This window comes from Taudactylus pleione, unplaced genomic scaffold (assembly GCF_031769625.1).
Source record: "Taudactylus pleione unplaced genomic scaffold, aTauple2 ptg000122l, whole genome shotgun sequence".
NCBI classification, from domain to species: Eukaryota; Metazoa; Chordata; class Amphibia; order Anura; family Myobatrachidae; genus Taudactylus; species Taudactylus pleione.
In genome coordinates this window covers 6,452,048-6,478,231 of record NW_028284524.1, presented here as the reverse complement: position 1 = coordinate 6,478,231, position 26,184 = coordinate 6,452,048, and the positions used below count along the sequence as shown (strand labels likewise).

Below are 26,184 nucleotides of genomic sequence, written 5' to 3'. Positions count from 1 at the left end.
TGCAAAAGAGCTTAAAGCCACTGCCCTCCAGGTGAAAATGCCATAGAAGTCCCAGGGGAACAGCAGCCATGTAAAAGAGCTTAAAGGCTGCTGCCCCCCAGGTGAAGGTGCGGCAAAATAAAATACTTTAAAAAATTGTCTTTTTTTGTTCAATTTTAATATTTATTTTGCAGGGGTACTATAGGTACCAGCGGACCCTTAATGCCCCGCCTGCTGGTACTTGTGGTTTTCCAAGTGCCAGTATGCGGGGATGCCTGCTGGGACCTGTAGTACTACTGCAAAAGACAATATTTATATTTTCATATGCACAACACAATCAACTGAGCACCCACCACCCAGTGGTGCTGGGGATAGCCCTGGGATATCAGCCTGGACCTGGGGTGCCCTGGAGAGTGGGATCCCTCTCTTGGGGGGGACCCCCAGCTCCCCCTAGGATCCCCAGCCTGAGCTGACTAGCGGTCAGGGGTTATGCTTTAGCTGGGGGGCCTGGTGAAAGGGCTCCCCTGTCTGTGGCATCACCCCCCGCTAGAAAGAGTCCGGTGCTGGTTATGGTAAATACAGGGGGACCCTATGCACTTTTTCCCCCTGTATTTCCAGAACCAGGGCTGGCTCAGGGCCCAGTGTTGGTTGCGCTGAATACAGGGAAGCCCTATGTCATTTGTCCCCCATATTTTGGCAGCCAGGGTTGGTTCTGACTAGCCAGGTGCACATTTATTTTAAACATTCAATTTTTAACACAGATGCGTAGATCGATCTCACTGCTGCATTCGTGCATCTGTGACTTAGTGCCCTTATTTTCTCAGGTACCAGTGAGCCCGCTGTCGCCCGCTGATGCCCCCTTTGCACTGCACTGCTGCCACTGCTCTGCACCACCGCTGCTGCCGCTACCCCGCACGCCTAAAGCCGTCTCACACTCTGCACCTCCCAAACCACCTCCTGTGTGCTTCCACCTGCGCTAGCGTACCATTTCGTTGGCCTTCTCCCCTGCAGGTGGCCCGGTTTGCTCATCCAAACCCTGAGAGTGAATACATTTTTAAAATGCTATGAAATTCCATAGACAAAAAACCTTATGGTTTCACATGTCCCATTAAGGCTGCTTAGACATGATCTGAAAATTCACAAAATCTATTGAATTTCTGCCACTCAAACTCCAAAAAGCAATGAAATTACGATCATTAAGGCGTCATTGGGACTGTCCCAATTTCAGCGGGACAGTCCCGTTTTAGAGGCACTGTCCCGCAGTCCCACCTGCGGGCCACAGTGTCCCGCAGACGGGGGAAGTTGGGGAGGACCTGCTAACACCCAGGCCCGCCAAGAGCCATGGCAGGCCCCGGTAATAGGGGGCGTGGCCTAATCAGGAAAGCGTGGCCACGCCCCCTAGCCAAGGAAAAAAAAATATTTGCAGCACCACAAAGCGGCGCTGCGCGCTGGGGAGGGGGGGCGCTCTGAGCCCCCTCAGCCCGGCGCAAAGCCAGGGGGGGCGCGATCAGTGTGATCTCTCCCCCGCACAGGCATGCTCAGCAGCCACGAGCAGTCTCCACGCTGTGTGCTGGGCTGCTGTGAGGGGGGGAGCGGCGCCGGACCCAGGCCCCCGCCAGGCCCCTCAGGAAGCCCGGGCCTGGGTAATTTGTACCCGCTCCCCCCCTCTCGGCGCCCCTGCTAACACCGCTGCTCTGCATAGCTGGGCACCGGTGAATAGATGACGTGCACCTACGCGCTTCATCCATACCCACAGTGCCGGTTCTTGAAGAGGCTGGGGGCTGTCCAGCAGCTCCCAGAGCGCTGGGCAAGCCCCCAGCATGACGAAAATGGGAGCCCTCTATTTTCGGGCGTGTGCCTCAGGCACGCGCAACTGTCCCTCCTGGCTGGATTTAAATGTTGGGTGGTATGAGTACCTGGTAGAAAATAATAGCTAGCACCTGATAGGTTGCTATGGGTAATATCTCCACTTCATCTAAATAATTATTTTTGCTCAGTATTCACTACAGAAAGAGAGGGGAAGGGGTCACAGTTAAGTTGCAAGGACATTCATGAAAATGAGGTAGATACAAGTACATTTACAGAGGGGAAAGTACTAACTGAACTCTCAAAACTAAAAGTAGATAAATCAATGGGGCCAGATGGGATACAGCCAAGGATACTAAAGTAGCTCAAAGTGGTACTGGTAACACCATTCACAGAAATATTCAACCAGGAGTAATTTCAGGGGACTGGAAAAGAGCACAGGTAGTCCCACTGCACAAAAGTGGAAGCAAGGAAGAGGCAACAACTACCGACCAGTGAGCCTTACATCATATTTACTGACTTTGCTCCCCCTCCTCTGTGAGGGGGCAGCCAGGATGGCACAGAGGGGGCATGGCGGCCGGGAAAGTGTCCATTGCGGGGGTGGGGGTGGCAAGATCACATTGTCGTGACCCCACTCCCGCTATACAGTGCAGATCAAACAGGCATTGTATAGTTGGGGGTGGGGCTACAATGATGCAATTCACGTCATCGCCCCCCCTGGACTGCTCACTTGTGCTCTGTAAGTGGGTGGCCTCCGGGGGTGACAAAGAGTGAAGAGGAGGTGGGTGCAGGATTTTCAGTAGTAGGGAAATTGATGAAAACACAATTAAAAGTAAGAATTGTGAACTATCTAATATCCAGCAATTTACAGAATCCCAAACAGCATGGATTTACTGGGGGGTAAAATAATAGATGAAGGAGGGGCCGTCAATGTAGCATATATATCCTTTGCACAGGTGGAGTGGCGTATGAGTTTTGTGTTAAAAAAAATATTTATATATAATATACTGTATATAAAATATATATAAAACACATAACTCATATGCCACTCCACCTGTGCAAAGTCATTTTCACCTGAAGGGCTAAATGAGTACGAAGAGGGGGATGCAGGCAGAAGTATGTATAGACACACACACACACACACATATATATATAATATAGTAATGCCCCATGTAGTAGTGCCCCCAGTAGTAAAGGCCCCGTAGTGCCCCAGTAGTAAGGCCCCTGTAGTGCCCCCAATAGTAAGGCCCCTGTAGTGCCCCCATATGATGCCCCCTGTAGTAAGGCCGCTGTAGTGCCCCCAATAGTAAGGCCCTGTAGTGTGTAGTGCAGGCCCTGTAGTGCCCCCAGTAATGCGGCCCCTGTAGTGCCCCCAATAGTAAGGCCCCTGTAGTGCGGCCTCTGTAATGCCCCCTGTAGTGCGGCCCCTGTAATGCCCCCTGTAATGCGGCCCTTGTAATAAGCCCCCCTCACACACAGACACATGCATACACACACATTAAAAAAAGAACAACACTTACCTTAAACCCCGCTGCAGTGTCCGCTGACGTCCGTCCCCGGCGCCCGCTCCTCTGAACTATGGGAGTGACGTCATGACATCACTCCCATAGTGCATTGCAGGACCTGGAAGACGGAGCTCAGGAGTGAGCTCCGTCCTCCGGCTGGCACTGTGGGGAGGGGGTAGTAAGGAGCCGGGTGCCACCGGGGGTGGGGGGCATAGAGGAGCCGGGTGCCCGCTGGTAACACAAACTCAGCGGGCAACCGGCAAATGGGGAGGGTGATCGGAGTGCCGGGCGCCCTCTATTGCCCGGCCCCCTAGGAAGCTGCCTAAGATTGCCTAGTGGAAGCGCCGGCCCTGGCAGACTGCTGAATAAACTCGAAAGCGTGGAATGGACAAGAGCCTGGTTGCAGGATAGGAAATTGAGAGCTGTAATGAAGTGCAGTTTCCCGGGGCCATAGGTTACAACTGGTGTACCCCAGGGATCTGTACTTGGTCCAGCGACTTTTAATATCTTTGTTAGGGACATTACATATGATATCAAATGGAAAGTATGCCTATTTGCAGATGACACAAAGGTATACAATAGGGTGGACATATCGGTATGGGGTGAAACAAATGATTGAAGATCTAGGTAGACTAGAGAAATGGTCAGGAATGTGGAAACTACAGTTTGGCTCCAAAAAATGCATAATGATGCCCTTGGGTTTCAAAAACCCAAAGGCTACATATGGTATTAAAGGCACTATAATGGCCGCTACTGAGGAGGAAAGGGATCTAGGAGTCACGATTTCAGGTGACTTAAAGGCAGGTAAGCAATGGAACAAAGTAATGAGAAAGGCAAGTCAGATGGTTGCATAGGGAGAAGAATCAATAGCAGGAAGAAAGAAGTAATAATGCCACTGTATGGAATCGGTATGAAATACCGACGGCTGAATATTTATTATTTATTTATTATTATTTATTACCAGTTATTTATATAGCGCACACATATTCCGCAGCGCTTTACAGAGAATAGTTGGCCATTCACATCAGTCCCTGCCCCAGTGGAGCTTACAATCTATATTCCCTACCACATGCACACGCACATACACACTAGTGTTAATTTTTTATGTTTGGAGCCAAATTAACCTACCAGTATATTTTTGGAGTGTGGGAGGAAACCGGAGCACCCGGAGGAAACCCACGCAAGCACAGGGAGAATATACAAACTCCACACAGTTAAGAGCCGAGGTGGGAATTGAACCCACGACCTCAGTGCTGTGAGGCAGTAACGCTAACCATTACACTGTCTGTGCTGCCCATGAATAGCCGCCGGTTCTCATACCGACAAGGGAAGCAAGAAGGGAGGGCATCCCGACAGTGGCTGGTAAGTAGGCTAAATCACCCCTGTTCCCCCTCTGATCCTCCCTTGGTGGTGCCTAACCCTGAAACTCCCAGGGTGGTGCCTAACCCTATGTTCCCCCCGGGGGTGCCTAAACCTAACCCTCCTTGGGGGTGTCTGACCCTAACCTCCCCCCGGGAGTGCCTAACCCCAACCCCTCCTTCCCCTAGCCTAAGGTTAGGGTCAGGCACTAACCTTCCCCGGGGAGGATGCATAACCCTAAGTCTCCCCGGGGGTGTCTAAACCTAACCCCCCATGACTACGACCTAAGTATTCCTGGCTTACCTCGTTCGGGATGCCGGGCGTCGGGATTTCAACATGGGGCTAAAAATAGGCATTTCAATGCCTATCTTTAGTCCCGGATCAGCCTTCCGCTATCAGGACTCTGATAGCCTGTGGTAATTTAACCGCATCCCCCCTTGTATAGCTCATTGGTACGGCCTCATCTAGAATACTGTGTTCAGTTCTGGAGGCCATACCTCCAGAAGAATATAAACACATTACAGAATGTACTAAGAAGGACAACTACAATGGTGCATGGCCTACATTACAAAACTTACCCGGAAAGACTGAGGGGCCTATTCATCATCGCTTAATTTTTACAAAAGTAGGTGAAAATTAACATTTTCTCCTGCAATTGTAAAAATCAAGTTATCGGGCCATTCATCAAGAAGGTGTAGCAGGAATTATCACAGATATCTCCTACTTACCTTCCTTTTGCTGAATGGCCCGGTGTCTCCAAACACTAGTATGGGGACAGAATTCATCAAGCTCCGAAAATACAATATTTTCGGAGCTTGACTGCGGGTGCATTCACCATCTTCAGATGCCAATGCTCCCGCTTGTGTATCGCAAACCGCTCCTTCTCTATGGGAAGTAGGTACGGGTACCTCTACCCCTGTCCGGCTCCTTCCGCTGGATGTCGGGGCTCTTGTGCGCATGCATGATATGTAGGTCGCACATGCACACTCCCGTCACTGCCCTGAAAGGAGCAGTGAAAAGATTCACTGCTCCGAAAAGGAGCAGCGAAGCTGCTTGTGGGGACAGCTGGTGTTGCATCAGCTGTCACTGCGCCGGAACAATGATGAATTGCTCCGGATTCCATGGCGAGTTAGTATGTTAATTATTGGGGTCCGTTCGGACCCCGATAAGTAATATCATGAATCGGCCCCTAAAAGATCTTAATATGTATAGTTTTGAGCAGAGAAGAATGATATCAAGGGTGTTAACAAGGTAAAGGAGGGAAACATTCTTCAAAGGAAGAGGAGTATTAGAACACAAGGACATGCACTGTCACTGGAGGGAGGTTCCAGGAAATTTGAGGAAAAATTACTTTACAGAAAGGATAGTTGATAAGTGGAATAGCCTTCCATCAGAGGTGGAAGAGGCTAAGACAGTAGAGCAATTTAAACATGCTTGGGATAGGCATATGAAAATTCCTTACAAAGACCTAATGATCAAATAGGGTTGAGGTTACCAAAAAGGTAAAAAAAAAAAAGGAGTCAGACTAGATGGGCCAAATGGTTCTTTTCTGCCGTCAAATTCTATGTTTCTATGTTACTTAACCAGTGGAGGGGTTTATTTAGTATATACTTGCCTTGTCGTCAAATTCTATGTATCTATGTTACTTAACCAGTGGGGGGGTTTATTTAGTATATACTTGCCTTGTCGTCAAATTCTATGTATCTATGTTACTTAACCAGTGGGGGGGTTTATTTAGTACATACTTGCCTGCTCGCCTAGAAATTGGGTGGCGCTCCACCCACCAGGAAAAGTGGGCAAGTCTCCCAGCCGTCCACATACCCCCAGACTACCCTGCACCCCTGCAGTGGGGGAGCCGATGATGCGATTCACGCTCAATCGTGTTATTATGACCCTGCCCCCTGCTTCACAATGCCTGTAAATTCGGCATTATGTAGCAATTGCGCAGTCACGCTTCTGCTCCGTCCCCAATTCCGCGTCATGTTTCCCCGCCATGCCCCCCCAATGCCGCGGAGGGGCAGCCAGAATGTCGGCAAGTATGATTTAGTAGCAATGGGAAATATGAAAGGAATTGGGTACCAGGGATATGGAGGCAACTGTAACTTATAGGAGCAGGGAGCAAACTTCATGGATGGCACTCTAATTCTCAGATTTCAGGTTGACAACCAGATTCTGTCAGCTGGTTGCAGGCTAGGAATGGCTTGTCTCTTTTTTCAGCGTGAACTTTATAACATTGAGATGGCTTAACAAATGCCTCTTTTATATTTATTAAAGTTGTGCCCCCTGACCTCCCCTTATATATTTAAGATGTGCCACCTGCCCCCCCTTATATATCTAGTTAAGACCCTCCACCTTCTACTTACCTTACGTCTTCAAGTTATCACCACGGGTCGAGAGATGAGGCCAGCCTGTCATACTCACTGGACTACCTGGTTGGGTAGTCGAGGACAGCTGGCCCGGGCACACAGCTCGCCAACATAGCTGGCGCACCGCCCGGAAATTTTTTCATGAAAAAAAAAGGCAGGACGGACTGGGGGTAAGCCCCGCGTTCCTAAGGTGTATGCAAGGAGACATCTGCCTCAGCTGAGCGCAGCATGATAAAAACCTCCCAAACCCTTGCAAAATGAGTTTAACGTCCCTATCACAAGATGGTGGAACAATTCCCTGAATTTAGAACTGTCCTTCCAAAATCAGGATGATTAGGAGGTAATAGTGCTAAACAGCTATTTAGTTATTCCAAAAGCCCAGAAAGGTGGGCGCTAACATATTTTGGCCCCCATTTACCAACGAACGAAAATAACAGCGGAAAAATGCAAAAACATTTCTGGTATTTACCAATACATACCCCTCCGGCGAGGTCCTCCGCTGGGCTGCTGGCAGCCTAATGCTGCCTGCGACGGGGCTCCGGTGTTATGCGCATGCGCGACAGGGAACCGGCAGTACCTGGTAGGCTTTGCCAAAGCCAGAAAGGCACTGCAGGGTCCCCATTGCCGGCAATGGGGACCGCATTGCTCTCGCCATCTAAAAGATGGCGGGAGCGATGCAGTGACCAGCAGAAATCTTAGATTACTGCTGTTTGTTAAATGCAGAAACGAGGACATAACCCCTTTAGCGAGCGCTAAAGGGGTCATGCTTCGTTGGTAAATGGGGGCCTCTGTCTTGCCATTTTAGTAAAGGTTTGTGGACACTACGGAAAGTGCTGGTGCTATGTAAATAAATGTCAATATATTAATATATGTTCATAGAATTAGACAAACAGGCACATTACCATGACTGAGAAACGCTTTGGCCCATCCATGACTAGCTAATGCTGGCCATACACTAGTGCGATTTCGGGCCGATTGCCCGATTTGCAACACATCATATGATGAATCGTGTGGAAATCGTGTAGTTTTTAAGGTAGGATACGATCTGATGCACGCTCCCGCAGCTCTTAAAACTGATCGTGCCATGTATCTGCACATGCGATGCATTGTGCGAGCAGCGTAATTTGAGTGACATTTTCCTGCCTACGCCCACTCCAAACGGCGGCTTCACGAGTGGAGAGGAGCAGCAGACACGATAGTGTGGCGTTTCAACTGCAGGTATGTATATTTGATGCCCTGCAATGCCCACTGGCCAACAATGTTTCCCCAGCAATGCCCACTGCCCACCAATGATTTATATATGCAGAGTGGGGGTTTAATTTGGGCCCTAAACACACTGCCCACCTGTTTGCTCAGCAATGCCCACCTATGTTTCCCCAGCAATGCCCACCGTCCATCTAAGTTTCTCTAGCAATGGCCACTGCCCACCACTGATGTATATATGCAGAATGGGGGTTATTTTGGGCCCTGCACACACTGCCCACCTCTGTTTGCCCAGCAATGCCCACCTATGTTTCCCCAGCAATGCCCACATGTTTCCCCAGCAATGCCCCCTGCCCACCAATGATTTCTATATTCAGAGTGGGGGTTTATTTTGGGCCCTGCACACACTGCCCACCTATGTTTCCTCAGCAATGCCCACCTATGTTTCCCCAGCAATGCCCACCTATGTTTCTGCAGCAATGCCCACTGCTCACCAATGATGTCTATATGCAGAGTGGGGGTTATTTTGGGCCCTGCACACACTACCCACCTGTTTGCCCAGCAATGTCCACCTATGTTTCCCCAGCAATGCCCACTGCCACCTATGTTTCTGCAGTAATGCCCACTGCCCACCAATGATGTCTGTATGCATATAATGTCCACATGAAAAATGTGCTGTGTGCAAATATACAAATGTGGTTGTTTACCTGTAATGCCCATCAATGTATATGGGAAGAAGCAGATCTGTTATAATATGTTTTTTTTAGCCTGATGCTGTACAAATGTGATTTACCACCCAGTGTACCCCAAAATAATGTTGTAATTGTGTACTATATGGCATTAAACTATTAAGTATGGTTTTCATTCACACTACGGTCTTTTAAAAAAAAAATGGATTAGTATAATGTTTATTAATTAAATCAAGAAAAGGCCATTGTGTCAATGAATTTAATTTCTCCCCCCTCCTATACATAGGCAATTATATGCATCTAAAGTAAGTGACACGTGTGTAACCATTTCAACCTTATTTACAATAAGTGAACATTCTAACCGTAAAATGAACAAGAGTCCATTAAGGCCCCCATTATTTGGGGGTAACAATTATATAGTTCAAAAGGCCACCCCCATTGTTGGGGGTGGCCAGACTAAGGCCCTCATTCAGAGCCGTACGCTCTGAGCAGAGAGCACGCTCTGAATGAGGGCCGCCCTCCATAAAAATGGAGCGTCCTCCTGGACCACCCACAGCCTATACGAGCGTGCAGTTTGATGGCCGCGATGGTCGTGACCATCGCAACTGCGAGCCGGAGCCTGCGGTTGAGGTTTTCAACCGCAAGCCCCGGAGTGATTTTGGCTCTATCAGAGCCAAAATCACTCCCACTGACATCACTAGTGATGTCAGTGGGCCGGCTTCTGACGGGAGGCGTTCCCGTCAGGGAGGCACGCCCCCGGCACGCCCACCAAAGGAGGCGTGCTGTCAATCAACATCGACAGCACGCCCCTTTTGATCAGACACAACGAGCAAAGGACTTTCCTTCGCTCGTCGCGTCTGGCGCATGCGCACGACGGAGCTCCCTCCGTCATGCGCATGCTCAGTGCAGACCATCGACCCACTTGCGAGCGGACAGCCGCTTGCGAGTGGGTCTGAATCAGGGCCTAAGTCCACTAAGGCCTCGGTTATTTGGGGGCCACAATTAAGCAGTTCAACAGCCTCCCCCACTATTGGGGGTGTCCAGAATTTTTCCAATTTAAAGTTTTCTTTTTATATAGGGATGTCTTTGCATCGTGAACCAGATTTTCTAAGTGGCTTTATTGAGCTATATAGGCACCATGACTGTCTTTGGCATACAAAGTAAAAAATATACAGCAACAAACAGAAACGATACCATGCGTATTCCGAGCTGGCCATGATCAGTAAGCCATACCACGATGCTGCGTCCATAGATTGGGTGCACAGTAAAATACAAAATCTGCGTACTGCATTTATCAAAGAGCACAAAAAAATTAAAAATTCCAAGCGATCGGGAGCCGGGGCCGACAGCATATACAAAACCATGCTCTGGTATTATGACCTCCTCATGTTCTTGATGCAGCAGGATCCTGTTCGTCTTTCTGTCCAAGTAATGGCAGAGACAGAGGAGTGTAGAGTGCAGTAAGAGGATGTGGGGTAATCTGCAAAGGCTTCTTTGGTGAGTACAGACATATTTTCAGATCTACTCCTCCTGCCACGGCACCACACTGTCCCCGTTAAAGTAGGCCATATATTCCTCTCTGACCTTTTTGGCCAGAGCACTCCCAGTTTCCATCACTGGTGGTATCTCCACTGAGGGGAACTGAGAACCTTTTCCGGATGGTTTAGGTCTTTCACTACAGCTGTACCCAATAACCTTTGCTGTGTGGCTTTCTTGCACAGGAAGTTGTGCAAGATATAGCAAGCGGTGACCACCCAGTCAATCTTCTCGACCTTTACATTTATTGCAGTATGCAAAATCCGGAATCGGTTGCTCAGGATCCCAAAGGCATTCTCGACAATACGCCTTGCACGAGATAGCCGGTAATTGAAGACCCACTTCTCATGATTCAGTGCCCTCTGTGGGAATGGCTTCATTACATTCTTATGACGGGCGAAAGCCTCGTCAGCAACGAATATGTAATTGAGGCCGTGTTTTGTAGCCTCTCTCGATGGCAAATGCAGGGTCTTCGAGGTGAGCCATTGGTAGAATGCCGTGTTCTTAAAGGAGCCACCGTCAGAAGCACGGCTGTTCTTCCCCACATCTACGAACAGGAACTTGTAGTTGGCATTCACCACCGCCATCAGAACAATGCTGAAGTACACCTTATAATTGTAGTAGTATGACCAGCTGTTGGCAGGTGGGGTAATCCTAATATGTTTGCCGTCAATAGCTCCCCCGCAGTTAGGGAACTGCCAACGGCTCTCAAACTCATCCCCAATGGCTATCCACTCTTCTGTGCTTGTAGGGAACTGTGAAATAATAATACACTTCTTGGAGATGATGTGTGTTAAAAAAGGAGGGTGGGCATCTTTATACACCAGCGTTCGCTCACTGCCGTCGCTCTAAGACATAGAGGGCGTCCTAACACCACACAGTGCGATCGAGGAATTTGCATACATGGCCCCTTTTGGCAGCGAGCGATCGCGGTTTAGCGTCTGGGTCTGAATCATGCCCACAGTTTGAAAGACTGATGTCCGAACTGATCTTCAAAGCACGGAGCTCTCTACTGACATCTGACACAGGGATGCAATCGGGAAGCCGGCTGACATTATACCGACAGCCGGCTTCCCGACTAGATGTAGACGCCGCTCAATTCACCACGGGGGGGAGGGTTAGGTTTAGCGCACCCGGGGGGGACTTAGGGTTAGGCACCCCCTGGGAGGGTTAGGCTATGGGGAGGGAGGGTTAAGGTTGGGCACCCCCCGGGGGGACTTAGGGTTAGGCACCCCCTCGGAGGACTTAGGTTTAGGTAGCGGGGAAGGGGGGGTTAGGCACTTGGGGGGGAGGTTAGGGTTAGGCACCCCAGAGGAGGGTTAGGGGGGTTAGGGTAGTCATTACTTACCTTATGACGATCGGGATTTCCAGCGCTGTCTTGCTGCCGCTGCCGGGATCTGTTCCAGTGTCGGGCTGCCGGCGGTATTTCATACCGATTCCCTGACACAACCATTACAACCCGGCCCACAGTTCCTGCCCCCCATACACTCACCATGCCACCACCCACCTACTATTCAAAACAAACTTAACTTCCACCAACGCCCAACTACCATCCTGCTCCCCCACCAACCTCCTCCCGTATCCACCTCCTCCTTCCAATCTATCTCCTCCCCCATCCACCTTCTCCTACCAACCTCCTCCCCATCCTACTCCCCAGCCCACCTCCTCCCCATCCACCTCCACCTACTAACCTCCTCCCCATCCACCTCCACCTACTAACCTCCTCCCCATCCACCTCCTCCTTCCAAACTACTCTCCCATCCACCACCTCCCCCTTCCAATCTACCTCCTCCTACCAACCTCTTCCCCATCCACCTCTTCCTTCCAAACTACTCTCCCATCCTGCTCCCCCACCCGCCTCCTCCTACTAACCTCCTCCCCATCCACCTGCTCCTTCCAAACTACTCTCCCATCCACCACCTCCTACATCCACTTCCTCCTACCAACCTCCTCCTTCCAAACTCCTAACTCCCCATATTCTCCTACCATCCTGCTCCACTATCCACCTCCTCCTACCATCCGAGTTCTCCAACCTCCCAGCCCAGTATTTTCTCTCTATTATGCGAAGCAGATGAGGAAAATGATGCTTTTGCACAATTGTGATTTGGGCCCCCCCAGAAATTATACTTTTGCAGTTTTATACAGTTGTTTTCTACCCACAAACCACCATGTTGGCATAGTTTAGCAAAGTAATGAGGACGTTTCATACTCCCTGATAAGTATGGAGCTGTATGCAGCATGGTGTTTGTGACGCAGACTCAGGTGGGTTAATGAATACATGCTGGAAGTGCATCTCGATGGGGCTGGGACCACTGAGTTTGCACTTGCAGCATGTTCTTGCACCCCTGAAATCTGTGCCACAAACACCATACTCATACCGCACCATACTTATCAGGAATTAGGTAACTTAAAGATGCTCTTTGAACTTTAAAATTCTATATTTTATATATACATATATTTGCGGTAGTTATCCGGATTTTTCTCCCTCATCTCCGTCAGCAGGGTCATGTAGGATCGGCTCTCCCTCTCCAGCAGCCAATCCTTGGTCCGGCAGGACCTCATCCTCCTCCTATGCTGAGCTCTCTCCCTCTCCTCACTCAGCTTGACCACAGCATAGGACAGCAGAGCTCTAGAACAGCAGGGATCCATCACCACAAAAAAGCAGGATAGAACACAGGAAATAGAGCAAGAAAAAGCACTTTGTAAAGCCAGACAATATAAAGCAATGCACAGTAGCTAGCAATGTGGAGTGTTCAGCAGGGTAAAAAAAACAAACCTCATTAGTCACAGAGCAAACAGAAGTGTGCAGACCTTAAAATGGCTGCCAATTTTTTTATACACCCCCTCCCCGTGAAGCCCAGCCCTCTATTTAAATTTAGGCACAATCTATTGGATGATCACGTCCTTTGCTACAAATGTATGGGCAGTTGGCTGACCAACCATACACACAGCACAATGAACAGACATATCTGTCGTTCACACGATCAATCGTATCACGATCCGTCGTATAGGGATGACTGATCGTACATCAGATCGCGTGTAAATCGTGTGTGAAAAAAAACACAAAATCGTATGGCCGGACTGCCAGGGAGCTCCGGAGAGTTCAATGGAAATCATAAGATGAATCTTATCTTACGCTGGTCGTCCTAGTGTATGGCCAGCATAAAACAGAGTCATTGCCCTGGACCAGCTGGACAGCTTTTTGGTCACTTTTCCTATAACACAATGCAGAATAACAATTTCTTTTGCATCTAATGTATCCATTTCATTCTTCAGATTAATGTATATCTTGACTGTCCTACCCCCTGCCTTCTCCAGCACCAGCCCTAAAGCACCACTCAACAGGTCATGTTTTCTGGATTTTTGTCTGTGGAAACAGGTGGGATTATTACTGAGCCAGCAAAATAGATTAACTCACCTGTGCTGCTGTGCATGATTAAAGAAACCCAGAAAACATGACCTGTTGGGAGACTAGCGTTGAGAACCACTGACCTAAGCTAAATGGACTGTTGCAAGGTGTGTGTGATTCACTTTATTGCGAGAATAACCCCACCCCCTCGCCCCCATCCTAACACACAGGATGCGCTGCTGTTAATATTTACAGTCACTGTAGTTTTGCAGAGACTATGAGATATCTATATTTCCGGTTGTTATTACAAGTTCTGATTTTATACAATTTATAGAATGTCTGGCTCAGCAGTCTGCACTACAGATACCTTTTGCTGTATTTTTATTATTACCTCTTCCATAGAGAGCCGCTATACTTTGAAACTCAGCCGTTTAGCAGCTAAGCTGATTCGAGAAGGGTTTAGGACCCTGTGGACTTGTAGCAGGAGCAGAGAGATCACATGATTCAGGTCTTGTGTTCTAGGCAAGAGTCGCGTTACAGGAAAAGAATAGGGGATGATGACTGTGAGTGTATAGAGGGCTGTGATCCTGGGAGCTGGAACTTTATAGCACAGAACAGCTCCTGTCAATGGTTGGCAGACATGGGACCATTCATTTTCTGCCTGCTGCTGGCCAGCTCTCTGTGGCAACAGGTGAGTAACAAATACAATATTACAGTCATACATGCACTGCTAATAGTAATGTCTTCTACTCTTCTCACAATGAAGTGAATCACACACCTTGCAACAGTCCATTTAGCTTAAGTCGCAAATGGGCAAACATCTGCATGTTTCCAAATTCCCTATTCCTGCATGGTTAGGACTAGACTATACAGCGCAGATGGACTTGTGACGTCACACCCCTGTGACCCGGACTGAAAGGGGGAGGGGCGGGGATGGTAACGGGGGACCAAAAGTGTCCGCTCGCCACGCTTCGGGCACGGTGGCTGCGCTCGCCACAATTATTTATTCCCCCTCTATGCCCTAGTGGATGGTAACGCAGGAGCGGTCCAGCCTCCTGCAGCGGTCACGTGGTGGATACGTCACAGAGGTCCTTTCTCCAACTTGGAAATAGCAGCAACCATTCCTGCATGCTGTAGTAGCAAACGAAATAAAAGTTCCAGCACGCCAGGCATGCTGGGGCATTTAGTTCTGCAACAACTGGACAGCAACAGGTTGCATAATATAGGTCTATTCTATCTGACTACACTTATTTGCTCCTCCACCAAGTGTTCATACAAAATGCTCTGCATATCACAGGCATATCTGTGTGTAGATCCTACAGTTCTGAGAGGTGGCTGCACTCTGACACAAGGCCGGAGCATGTTCAATGAGCTCACTGTGAGCCACTCAGCCAGTGGCATAGCCAGTTTTTGACACGAGGAGAGGAGAAATAGGCACCCCAAGTCCCAGCTCATTCGCCACTGCATTCTGTTTCTGCAGCGCAAAGTCACAAACCTCCTGATACCTAGGTCACTGACCACCATCCACTAATCAGCCATTGCAAGAGGCTACAGCAACCACTCTGGATTCTGTGCTGTGGAGCAGAGGGAAGGTGGGAGAGCACACTCCCCAGAGTCTCTTCCTCTCCCGGTTAGATGGCAAGCATTACTAGCCCTTGTTAGGAACATCAGATTGGAAGCTGCTAATTGGCCAAAGTGCATCCTGTGTTTGTTTTTAAGTCCCTGCCAATGCTGTCATTGTTGGGTAAAAGACGCACTATACAGTAGCAGAGTTCCAGATGGTAGACTACGTTTGCTAGGGCGAGCTGCAGAGGTGCGATTTTTAAGGCTTTTTCAGCAGGGTGAGTGGTCGCTCTTCCCTGACTATGTCACTGCACTCAGCTTATCTGGTGAGGCTGACCACCAAAAGACTGTCAGAGGAGATTTCAAGCATTCAGTGCATTATACCAGACCTGGGACATTGCTGTGGCATACTCCCCTCTGTGTGTGGGTAAATTTGGTACTTGCAGCTCCCGATCACAAACTGATCAGCATGAAGTGGGACATAGGGACCGATCCTGTTTGGTCAGATCCTGAAATGTTTGTATCCATCTTAGAAAAGAGATTGCTGAGCAACCAAGGAGCGCTCTACGCCTCACTCTCTAGCACCCACATTTATTATTTTTTCCTCCTTCCCAATGAACCGTAAAATTAAAACATCCCCACATTTAACACAGCCCACATGACAAATACCCCCACATATAATAATGATCTACCACATAATATTAATATGCCCACATATAACTTTAATATTCCCCCTTCCTCCAAGACGCTTAACGATCCTTGAATGTTCCCTGGACTCAGAGTGGACAGGTAGAGAGGAAAGGAAAGTAGAAGATTTAGGGAGGGGAGGAATGGGTCATTGATCCAGGTGCAGTAAATAGGAGGCTGGTCCTTGGGGAGATTGCCTGTTTGTCCATCAGGTAATTTAGTCTAGCATTTGGCACAGCCATACCTGTGGACCACCAATGTTGGGGTATTCTTTTTGGCATGGATTCCTGATAATGGCCAGGAAGAGAAAAAGCCAGACTGTCCACTGCTGTGCTAGATAGAGATAACAGTAGAAAGACAAGGGCAGAAAACCTCCCCCAGATACCACTGTATTTCCTAAGACAGCTGGACTTCTGGATATCCAGACTGCATGGAAAAACACAATCACAATACTGTCTCTCTCTGATATGGAATACATTGGTGAAAGCATAATAAATTTGTAGTCCACCTTCCTCAAATACACATCTTGGGCTGACATAAAATATCTTCAGATCCAGCTATACAAAGTGGCACCAAAATGCATATTTGTATTAAAATCTGATAATGTTCTATGTAAAACTACATTTGTTTTGCAAACAAAAATGGAATTTGTATCAGCCTGGAAGAGATTCCCTGTGTATTAATGAAAGCTGGGTTGCAGAGAACAATCCTGGAGTAATTGTCAACCTGGCTGTAGGGTTGGAAGGGTTAATTTTCAGCAAGTTTGATAGTATTTACATATAATCTCATTTAGGGAAGTTTTGGTTTCTCTTCTCTAAAATTGTAAAGTTGACCGACGCCTACAGACAGTAGAGGCAGCTATTTTATGGGTGGAATCGATATTCATAAGAATGCAGCCTATACATATGTATAGGGAACAATACCATCACTTGCACATGACAAACTTCTTCATTGTGAATTGGTTCAGGCTACTTCTGTTGTGTGTAGCTGGTGTGTTTGATGTGCTGCTGTCATAAATGAGACCAGTTAATGGAAATCTGTGTTTTACATAAGACCATAGAAAAATGATCACAAATGTGTATTGTAAATCCTTTCCACTCTGCAGGCCTGGGGCAGTCGATCATTCACAATTGACTTTACCAGGGACTGTTTCCTAAAGGATGGGAAGTGTTTCCGTTACATTTCGGGGAGTATCCATTACTTCCGAATTCCTGCCAGCGCCTGGAAGGACCGACTCCAAAAGATGTATATGACTGGGCTCAATGCTGTCCAGATGTAAGTTTTTAATCAGTCATTCTCTCCTGATAGCAATGCGATCCATCTATCTCTTTCTCCTATGTGGTCAATATGTAGACCTCATTTGTTGTCGGTTATTAAATACAAAGTGTTAGCATGTTACCATTTCTCTCTAGATATGTTCCCTGGAACTTCCACGAACCACAGCCTGGAGTGTTTAACTTCAGGGGAGATCGTGATCTTGAATATTTCCTGGATCTGACAATGGAGCTTGGTCTGCTGGTCATCATGAGACCAGGACCCTACATCTGTGCAGAATGGGACATGGTAAGCGACTGTGGAATGACTGAGCCATGTCGTATTAGCCGCAATAAGCCGCTTTTCCTCTATTTTAGACTTATTGCGCAATCCTTTTAGTCACAACTTTTCACAGGTGCAAATTCTCTATAGCATTTATCGCAAATTAGTTATCACCACCTCCTGAGCAGGTGATAAGTTGGGGAACTTCCCTGCTTTAAGGTAGAAATGTCAGGACTTGGTTCAGAACCACTGGGGCACCCTCCTTAGTGACTAATTAGGCAAAAATATTTGTTTAACTTAATTTGGCCAATAATGACGTGTAATTTTTTTGGGTGATAAAGCTCAAAGTGCAGGAAAATGGGTTAATTGATGTGGAACAGGTATATGGGGGGCTGTACGAATGGGACAGGTGTTTTAAACATTACAGGTGCAAGTGACAGGTGTGTTTTTAACATTTTTAAAAATGCCCTATATTGACACGAAAATATACTTAAGGTGCATACACACGGGACGATTCGCTCCATGAACGAAATTGTCCGTGTGTCCCCGGCAGATGCAATAGTGTCGTTAATTACACTGAGCAGAAACACTGAATTAAATCAAGAATGATTTTGTTCAGTGCCGGCCATCCTCCCATGTTCAACCTGACAGGAGGTTTGGGCGATGAACAATAACTACGAACTACAAACGGGAACGCGCATTGGTAGTTATCGTTCATCATTTCGGGGCAGAAACTGGACGATTTTTTTGACGACTGAACGATCACTATATCGTCATCGTTCAAAAAAATTTTTTGCATGTGTATGCACCTTTACACCCATTTTAATGTGCCCCAAATTTAACTACAGCATTTATTTTAACCAAAAATTATAGCTTCCTATAATTTTTTTACTGTAAGAGAAAAACGCATATAACAGCCATGTCACACATTTTAAGAACCCCAAACGCTTTCATTATGGCCACTAATACACTTCTATAATGTTACCCAATAGTAGTTTGACTTTTTTTGGGGTATAGGCAGATTTCTCCCTTTTTTACCTATACATTTTGCAGCTAACACCATGAAGATTTTTTGCGCGAATGCTGCTTCGCGACTTTTGCAATAGTACTGCACGAAAAACAGGAGTGCACAAAGACGTGATCAGTGACCTGTTAGGGCGAACAGTACGATAAGTTTATACCTGCACAAAATTGCGCAATAGAATATAGCCCTAGTATTTCTGCTGTAATGCAGCCGTTGTCCTCCATCTACTCTTTTTGGAATATACCTGATGGAATATACTAAAAGCTCAATCACAACTGAATTCTCAAATCAGTGTTCTAGCGACATTAGAAATGTTGGATTGATGTCAACCCCCCCTCAAAAAAAGAAAAAAAAAAACTTTTACAAAGTAATAATGCTGTACTCTGTAGTCTATTATATACATTGAACCAGGGAGAGGGAGGGTGTATTTTGTTCCCATAGTTGAGCCATTGCATCTAATAGGATATGGTTCAGAACATGTATTACTTTTATTTTATCATTGACAGTTGGTTAGAACGTGCCCACTCCCAACTCTGTATATGCCAACGCATTTTAAATGTGAAGGAAAGATAAGGTGCGCCTGTCAACCAATCAATACAATGCTTCCAAACTGGCAGCTCCTAACAAGCAGGATCTGCTACCTGCTGGGTGAGAATATAAACAAAGAAGGTGGAAGGAGTGCTTGTTTGTGAAGAAAAAACAAAAACTGTAGTATATTATTACCAGTTATTTATATAGCGCACACATATTCCGCAGCGCTTTACATAGAATATTTGGCCATTCACATCAGTCCCTGCCCCAATGGAGCTTACACTCTATATTCCCTATCACATGTGCACACACATGCACACTAGGGGTAATTTGTGTTGGGAACCAATTAACCTACCGGTATATTTTTGGAGTGTGGGAGGAAACCGGAGTACCCGGAGGAAACCCACGCAAGCACAGGGAGAATATACAAACTCTGCACAGGTAGGGCCGTGGTGGGAATCGAACTCATGACCTCAGTGCTGTGAGGCAGTAACGCTAACCATTATACCGTCTGTGATTTAATAAATACAAATTGACACTGAGATAATAAAATGAGCAATGGCTCTATGCATGAATACCAGAACGTCCGTTCCTGTGCACTATGAAAACCAGTAATTAGTAGATGGATAAATTGTCCATTTCGTGCAGAATTGTTAATCCAAATGGAATCTTTGTCGTAAGCGATATTTCGCCATTAAAGATATAAAGAAACATAAAGTAGAGGGATCCCCTATAATTATTGATGACGCCATGTCTCCCTCTTATTTTCATCTAACAGAGGATGATAATATTCCACTACATGATCTGAGTTCTCTGTTGGAGGATAATAAGGACCATGTTGAGAATCACATTAATACTCCTGTCCCAGTGTATGAGGTCTCTAGATTTACTCATAACGCCAAAATAAAGGATTGTAACATTAAATCCCAATTTGTCCCATTGCAATATAAAAGTGCTCCAATCGAAACTTTTTATCAGAAAACTTTGAAGGAATTCGAATTATTGTGTAGTAAAGCACACACTGATATTAAATATTGTCATAATTTGACACAAGAAGAAAGGTGTGCCCTAAAGGAATTACAGAAAGACACATCAATAAAATCAGCTGATAAGGGTGGAGGAGTAGTGGTGCAGAACACGACAGATTATGTATCAGGCAATTACACAACTCTCTGATCGCAAGTTCTACGCCACATTTGAAAGAGATCCCACCATACATTTTCAATCTAAATTATTTGATTTACTACAGAATGCTTTGGAGAAAGGTATTATCACTAAAGATTTATATTTGATTCTTTACCCTGCACACCCGATCACACCCTCTTATTATCACCTTCCTAAAATACATAAGACACAACACAATCCCACCGGTTGTCCCATAATTTCTGGTTTAGGTTCCCTCACTGCAAACCTTTCACATTCTGTTGATCAATTTTTACAGACTCTCGCTGTTTCACTTGAATCTCACCTTAGAGACACTACACAATTCTTTGAGAAAATAGCAGAGATTAAAAGGGAAGATTATCACTTTATTACTTGTGCTGTATCATCATTGTATACCAACATACCACATGATTTGGGTGTAACTATGTTTGATTTAAGCCTCAGGGAAGTCAAAGAGATGTCAGTGGAACAGCGCGAGTTTATACTTCATGCTATACACTTCATTCTCACACATAATTATTTTTTGTTCAATTACGTTTTCTACCTTCAAGTCCTTGACACAGCGATGGGGACCAGGTTTGCACCGAGTTATGCCAATATATACATGGGCGCCTTAGAAAAGGAGTACATCTGGGGTGGCCCTTTCGACGCGAACCTGGTCCTCTATACACGCTATATAGATGATTTATTTTTCATTTGGAAAGGGGATTTTCTGTCTATTTCTCAGTTTGTGCAACATCTTAATCGTTTCAATCTCACCCTCACAAGCACTCCCCACCAGTCCACTATTAATTTTTTTAGATATCACGCTTCGTATTATAGATAATCAGATCAGCACATCTACCTTTCAAAAAGAAGTAGACTGCAATAATTATATCAGCTACAATAGCAACCATCAAAAAAGTTGGCTTAAAAATATTCCTAAAGGGCAACTATGGAGATTCAGGAGAAATTGTTCAGAGAAGGATAAATTTATGGAACAAGCTACACCTTTTAATGAATTCCTTCAAAGAAAAATTATACCCTCAGGATCTACTTGATAAAGCTCTTAATGAAACACTATCTTTGGAAAGGGCCACCTTATTGTCTAAACAAGACAAAACTCCAAAAACGAGTGGAGAAGTAGATAAATCCTTGGTATTTGTGTCTAAACAGAACAGTTTGTCACATAAGAAAGAGTATTATAGCTAATAATTTTTCGATTTTAAAACTAGATCCTATTTTGAAAGCCGAATTAAACAATAAACCGATTGTGATTTTCAAAAAAGCTGACAGTTTACACAGGAGATTAGTGTCCAGTCATTTCACGCAACGAGATATACATACAAATAGCCCCAATGCCATCATGTGGGCTCCAAAACCCACTGGTTGTTTCAAGTGCAATCATGTCAGATGCACCACTTGTAAACACATATCCAATCGAGATAGAAATTTTCAGTCAGCTTCTACAGGACAACTGTTTACAATAGGCACTTTTGTGAACTGTGAGACGAACTATGTCATCTATGTTTTGTCATGCCCTTGTACTAAACAATATGTGGGTCGTACCACCAGGAAATTTAAGTCCCGGTTTTTAGAACACAGACGGAACATTATCAATCGCATGACAAGGCATAGCATAGGCCGACATTTTGCACAGGAACATGAGGCCAACCCTGTTCTACTTAGAGCAGTAATAATAATATAAGTTCCTCTAACCCAAAGGGGGGGGGGGGTCGTTATAAAAGGTCATGCACGAAAGAATCTTTTTGGATTCATGCACTACACACATTACTTCCGGATGGACTGAATGTGTCCATTGAATTGGATTTTTGATATCCCCTTTTGTCATCTCTCTCTCTAGCACCCAATATGGAGTTCAGATATCAGGTTTTCATCATCCTTGTTGCCTAGATCATTGTTATGATCAGGTGGGCTGATTGAGTTGCCCCCCCCCCCCCCCCCTCCCATCATTGCCACATGATGCTGACTCTGTCGTGGTTTCACACAGGAGTAGTGGTTCCACTGCGTTGCCTGGGGATCGGCCAGAGGTTCGGTGCACCTGGGTGGGGGGAGGGGGGGTCTCATATTTGTCAATGAGAGACGTCATATGTGAAGAAGGAATTTGAGGAGGTGTGATCTTAGAATCACACATGGCCATTTAAATCATCTTTTACGGTCCATTACTTCAGTTCACCTACATGAACATTCACATTCAGATAGGTGTACCATATTGTGGTTACAGTTTGACATCAGATATCTGTTTGGGACTCACATGCAAGCCTCATCATTATGTTTTCCCATTTTCATATGCTAATCAAGACAACAGGGGGGCAAAGCAATATATTTGGTGCTCATGTTATGATTGTGTTCACTATCTAAGTATTTTAATAATACGTGTGGATAATATGATCATGTTATCTTAAGTTCAATTTTGGACTACTTTCTGATGTAGATTATATTATCCATATATCATGTGATGTTATTATTGGCTTTTTCTTTTTTTCTATTTCTCATTCTATACTTATCCATTTTGTATCTCTATTCTTCTCGTTTTCTTTTTTTTATTCATTTTTACATTCATCTAATTTTATTCTATACTATATACAGTATTAGTATTAAGTATAAATTTAAACATATAGAGAAATGAGTAACACAGACTTATTATTTTTAATATATATTTTTTATATGTATTGTTCTTTTCTGCTTGGTTTCAAATATTTAATGCAAATAATGTGCATATTACTTAATATATGAATATTGTAATTATGGGTTTGTTATATATCTTTTGAAATTCTTGCTTTACCTTGCTCAAAAGCATTCACCAATTTAAAGACAATGATTGGGGCAGCTGAGAAGAACTAAACAGCTGAAGAGCATTCCCCAATAATAAAAATCAACCAACACAGCTATTTAAAGCCCATGGCAGATCAATGGATGTTATACCTTCTGAGGAAACTGGGATTTCTTTTGCCCAGAGAAACGCGTCAAGAAACATCCTGCATTCATTATACCAGACTTTGTGCACTGGAGCTCTGACCGCTACAACCCTATCGTTCAGGGAGCCTGCTGATACACTGTTATCCAGCCCTTTGCCGGCTGTCATCAGCTGACTACTACAGCCAGGCACGGAGGACAGAGTACTTGGCGCTAATTCATCCAGCACCCACGCTCCCGCTGACTATCAGTGGAGCGCTTCTGTTCCTCCTGAGTGTGGGTCACCAGAGATCGAGGCTGTAATTATTATACCTACATCACAGGTCTCACACTCCCGCTAATAAGTGGTAGAGGTCTCCATTCCCTAGCTACTATTGGGGTCAGCGTGTACTGGATAGACATTGTTTCTATTAACATCTAGCGGCTCCCTGCAGTAGCTTTTCCACCTTGCTGCTACTGTTGTAATTTAAATAACCATTTCTCTATTAAGAGGACATACTTTCATTGAAAGTAACAGGACTTGTTCTTATTCATTTGGATCATCAATTCTGCACGAAATGGACAATTTATCCATCTACTAATTACTGGTTTTCATAGTGCACAGGAACAGACGTTCTGGTATTCATGCACAGAGCCATTGCTCATTTATTATCTCAGTGTAAATTTGTATTTATTAAATCATTGTTATACTACAATTTTTGTTTTTTCTTCACAAACAAGCGCTCCTTCCACCTTCTTTGTTTGCATTTTAAATGTGCCACCCAGATTCTCATTTTTACACAGTGTAGCTGAATTTATTCTCATCTGTAAGGAGGCCAATGACAGGCATATTGAAAAGAGTTACTATTTAGCAGTATGATATAAAGAGTAAGACAAAGGTCCATATGTAACAGCCTGCGATTTCAGCAATGTAGCTACTAGATTTAAAAATGGCAATTCGTTTTAATGTAAACCAGCTTGGTTTTGTTGCTTTAAATCTAGCGGCTATATGAATGGTGCTAGTGCTCACACAGCGCAGCCTATTGCATTGGGGCCAAAGTGTTGGAAAATGTCATTCATATGGTAATTTCTCGTTTCTGTTACCGGCTATATAAGCACTAACAGAAGTCTTGATGTTTGTGTTAGGGAGGACTCCCAGCCTGGCTGCTGAATAAGAAAGATATATCATTACGCTCTTCAGATCCAGGTAAGCATCAATCTATAATGTGTTACTCCTAATTTTATGCTCAGAGCTCATAAGTAGTCATTTGCAATTGATAATGAGTCAGAATTCGGTGCCAGAACCACCTCCCTCAAAATGTAAACGTAAATAACCTATATAGATGTCCCTTTCTAACCCACGAATATTGTTCTTGGAGAGGACAAAAATATAAAGAATTATTTATATCTGTTGCCCGTGGATACGACACATTAGCTCCCTGAATACAGTTGTATCCAATACTGTGAGCAACCAAAATTAAATATTTTCCTAGATTATATAATTTCATGGCTCAAAAGCCAGATAAAGAAAAAGTATATTTACTAAATATTGAAGGAGGGTGATACATAAAGTTATCTGGAGGTGGAAGACCCCTGAACATTTTCAACCAATGTGCTGAAGCTTTGTTTTCCTTTGCCCCAACTATTTTATGCACATAAACCTTTCATCACCAAATCTAATTGCAGATTACTTGAATGCTGTGGATTCCTGGATGTCCGTCCTGCTCCCCAAACTAAGTTCCCGCCTGTACAGCAATGGAGGAAATATAATCAGTGTCCAGGTTATGTGACTCTTCATCTCGTCCCTTCTTCCTGACACAATTTACTTGCAGCTATTTTTCTCTAATCCTTTCACTTTAGTAAATATCTATGAAAATCTATCACTTTGTAGCCGTGAAAACTTAGACATTTTCCTTTGGAAAATGATACAAGATGGTAATTTGTCTGATCTCATGTAGGGCTTTCCTTGGAGAGAAGTATCACACATTTTGCATTCGTACATAGCACACACCCTTTCCATTCTGTGCCACCATTGGCTTGGGCCTTTGTGGGCTTTGCCTGTGTTCAGACTTGATCATTATAATTGCTGTCCTTTCAAAATCTTGCTGAACCCATTTGGATTACATGCACAGTGTCATGTATCTGATTTGGTGGGTATGGACTGACACTGTATTAGATGTAACACAGCACATTGACAGGAAGAATAGCATGCATGCCGTGTGCACCAATGGACAGAACTAATAGTTACTGTAAGAATAAGGACCCCAGGACCTCATAGCTGCCTTGTCCTGCAGGTGGAGAATGAATACGGAAGTTTCCATGCCTGTGATTACAGTTACCTGCGTCACCTTAACACCTTGTTCCGCGTGTACCTGGGGGATGATGTTGTGCTTTTCACTACAGATGGCAACGCAGATTATTTTCTGAAATGTGGGACTCTGCAGGACCTGTATGCTACTGTCGACTTTGGCCCAGGTTAGCAATAGATGCTGTGTAATACCATGAAGTATATAGAACTGATGTGCTCTAACCCATAATAAAGTTACTAACTATCCATCATTTTCACAGAAACTGAAATTTTATATTTTTGCAGCATCCAAGGGCAGATTGGCAATATGGCTCACCAGGAATTTTTCTAGTGGGCCAACGGCCTGATGGTGCCACATGTTGTTGTCAGGGTGATTTTTAATTTTTTTTTACTTGGGTCGGTGGGGGAGGGGACTGGTAGCGGGTTGGGTTCGGGGGAGACGTGTGCGTGGCTGACATTGCCTCTGCTGTTCAGATTTACCAAGAACCGGCCCCAGCAGTGCCACACATGTAAAAGATAGCTAGTCTATCTGCCATTGCAGTAGATAGGCCTGCGGAGCCAGAGACAGCGATCTGCCCCAAAACTTTCCTGCTTTCCGGTAGGAACTATTCACTGGTGAGATCTAGAAGCACCAGATGTTGTTTAGGACATACTTTACTTCTGGTATATATTTAGGTGCTATTC

At 45.3% G+C, this 26,184-nt stretch overlaps 1 protein-coding gene across 1 annotated transcript in view; it reads left to right on the top strand.

The window, feature by feature from the left end:
• Positions 1-14,271: 14,271 nt before the first annotated feature.
• GLB1L (galactosidase beta 1 like) overlaps positions 14,272-26,184 on the top strand; it is a 37,446-nt gene continuing 25,533 nt past the window's right edge. Inside the window, exons 1-6 of the mRNA XM_088472318.1 lie at positions 14,272-14,483; positions 17,148-17,317; positions 17,455-17,605; positions 24,339-24,399; positions 24,879-24,973; positions 25,487-25,667. Coding sequence (XP_088328444.1) covers positions 14,292-14,483; positions 17,148-17,317; positions 17,455-17,605; positions 24,339-24,399; positions 24,879-24,973; positions 25,487-25,667 — 850 coding nt within the window. The 5' untranslated portion in view covers positions 14,272-14,291. The remainder of the gene's footprint in view (positions 14,484-17,147; positions 17,318-17,454; positions 17,606-24,338; positions 24,400-24,878; positions 24,974-25,486; positions 25,668-26,184) is intronic.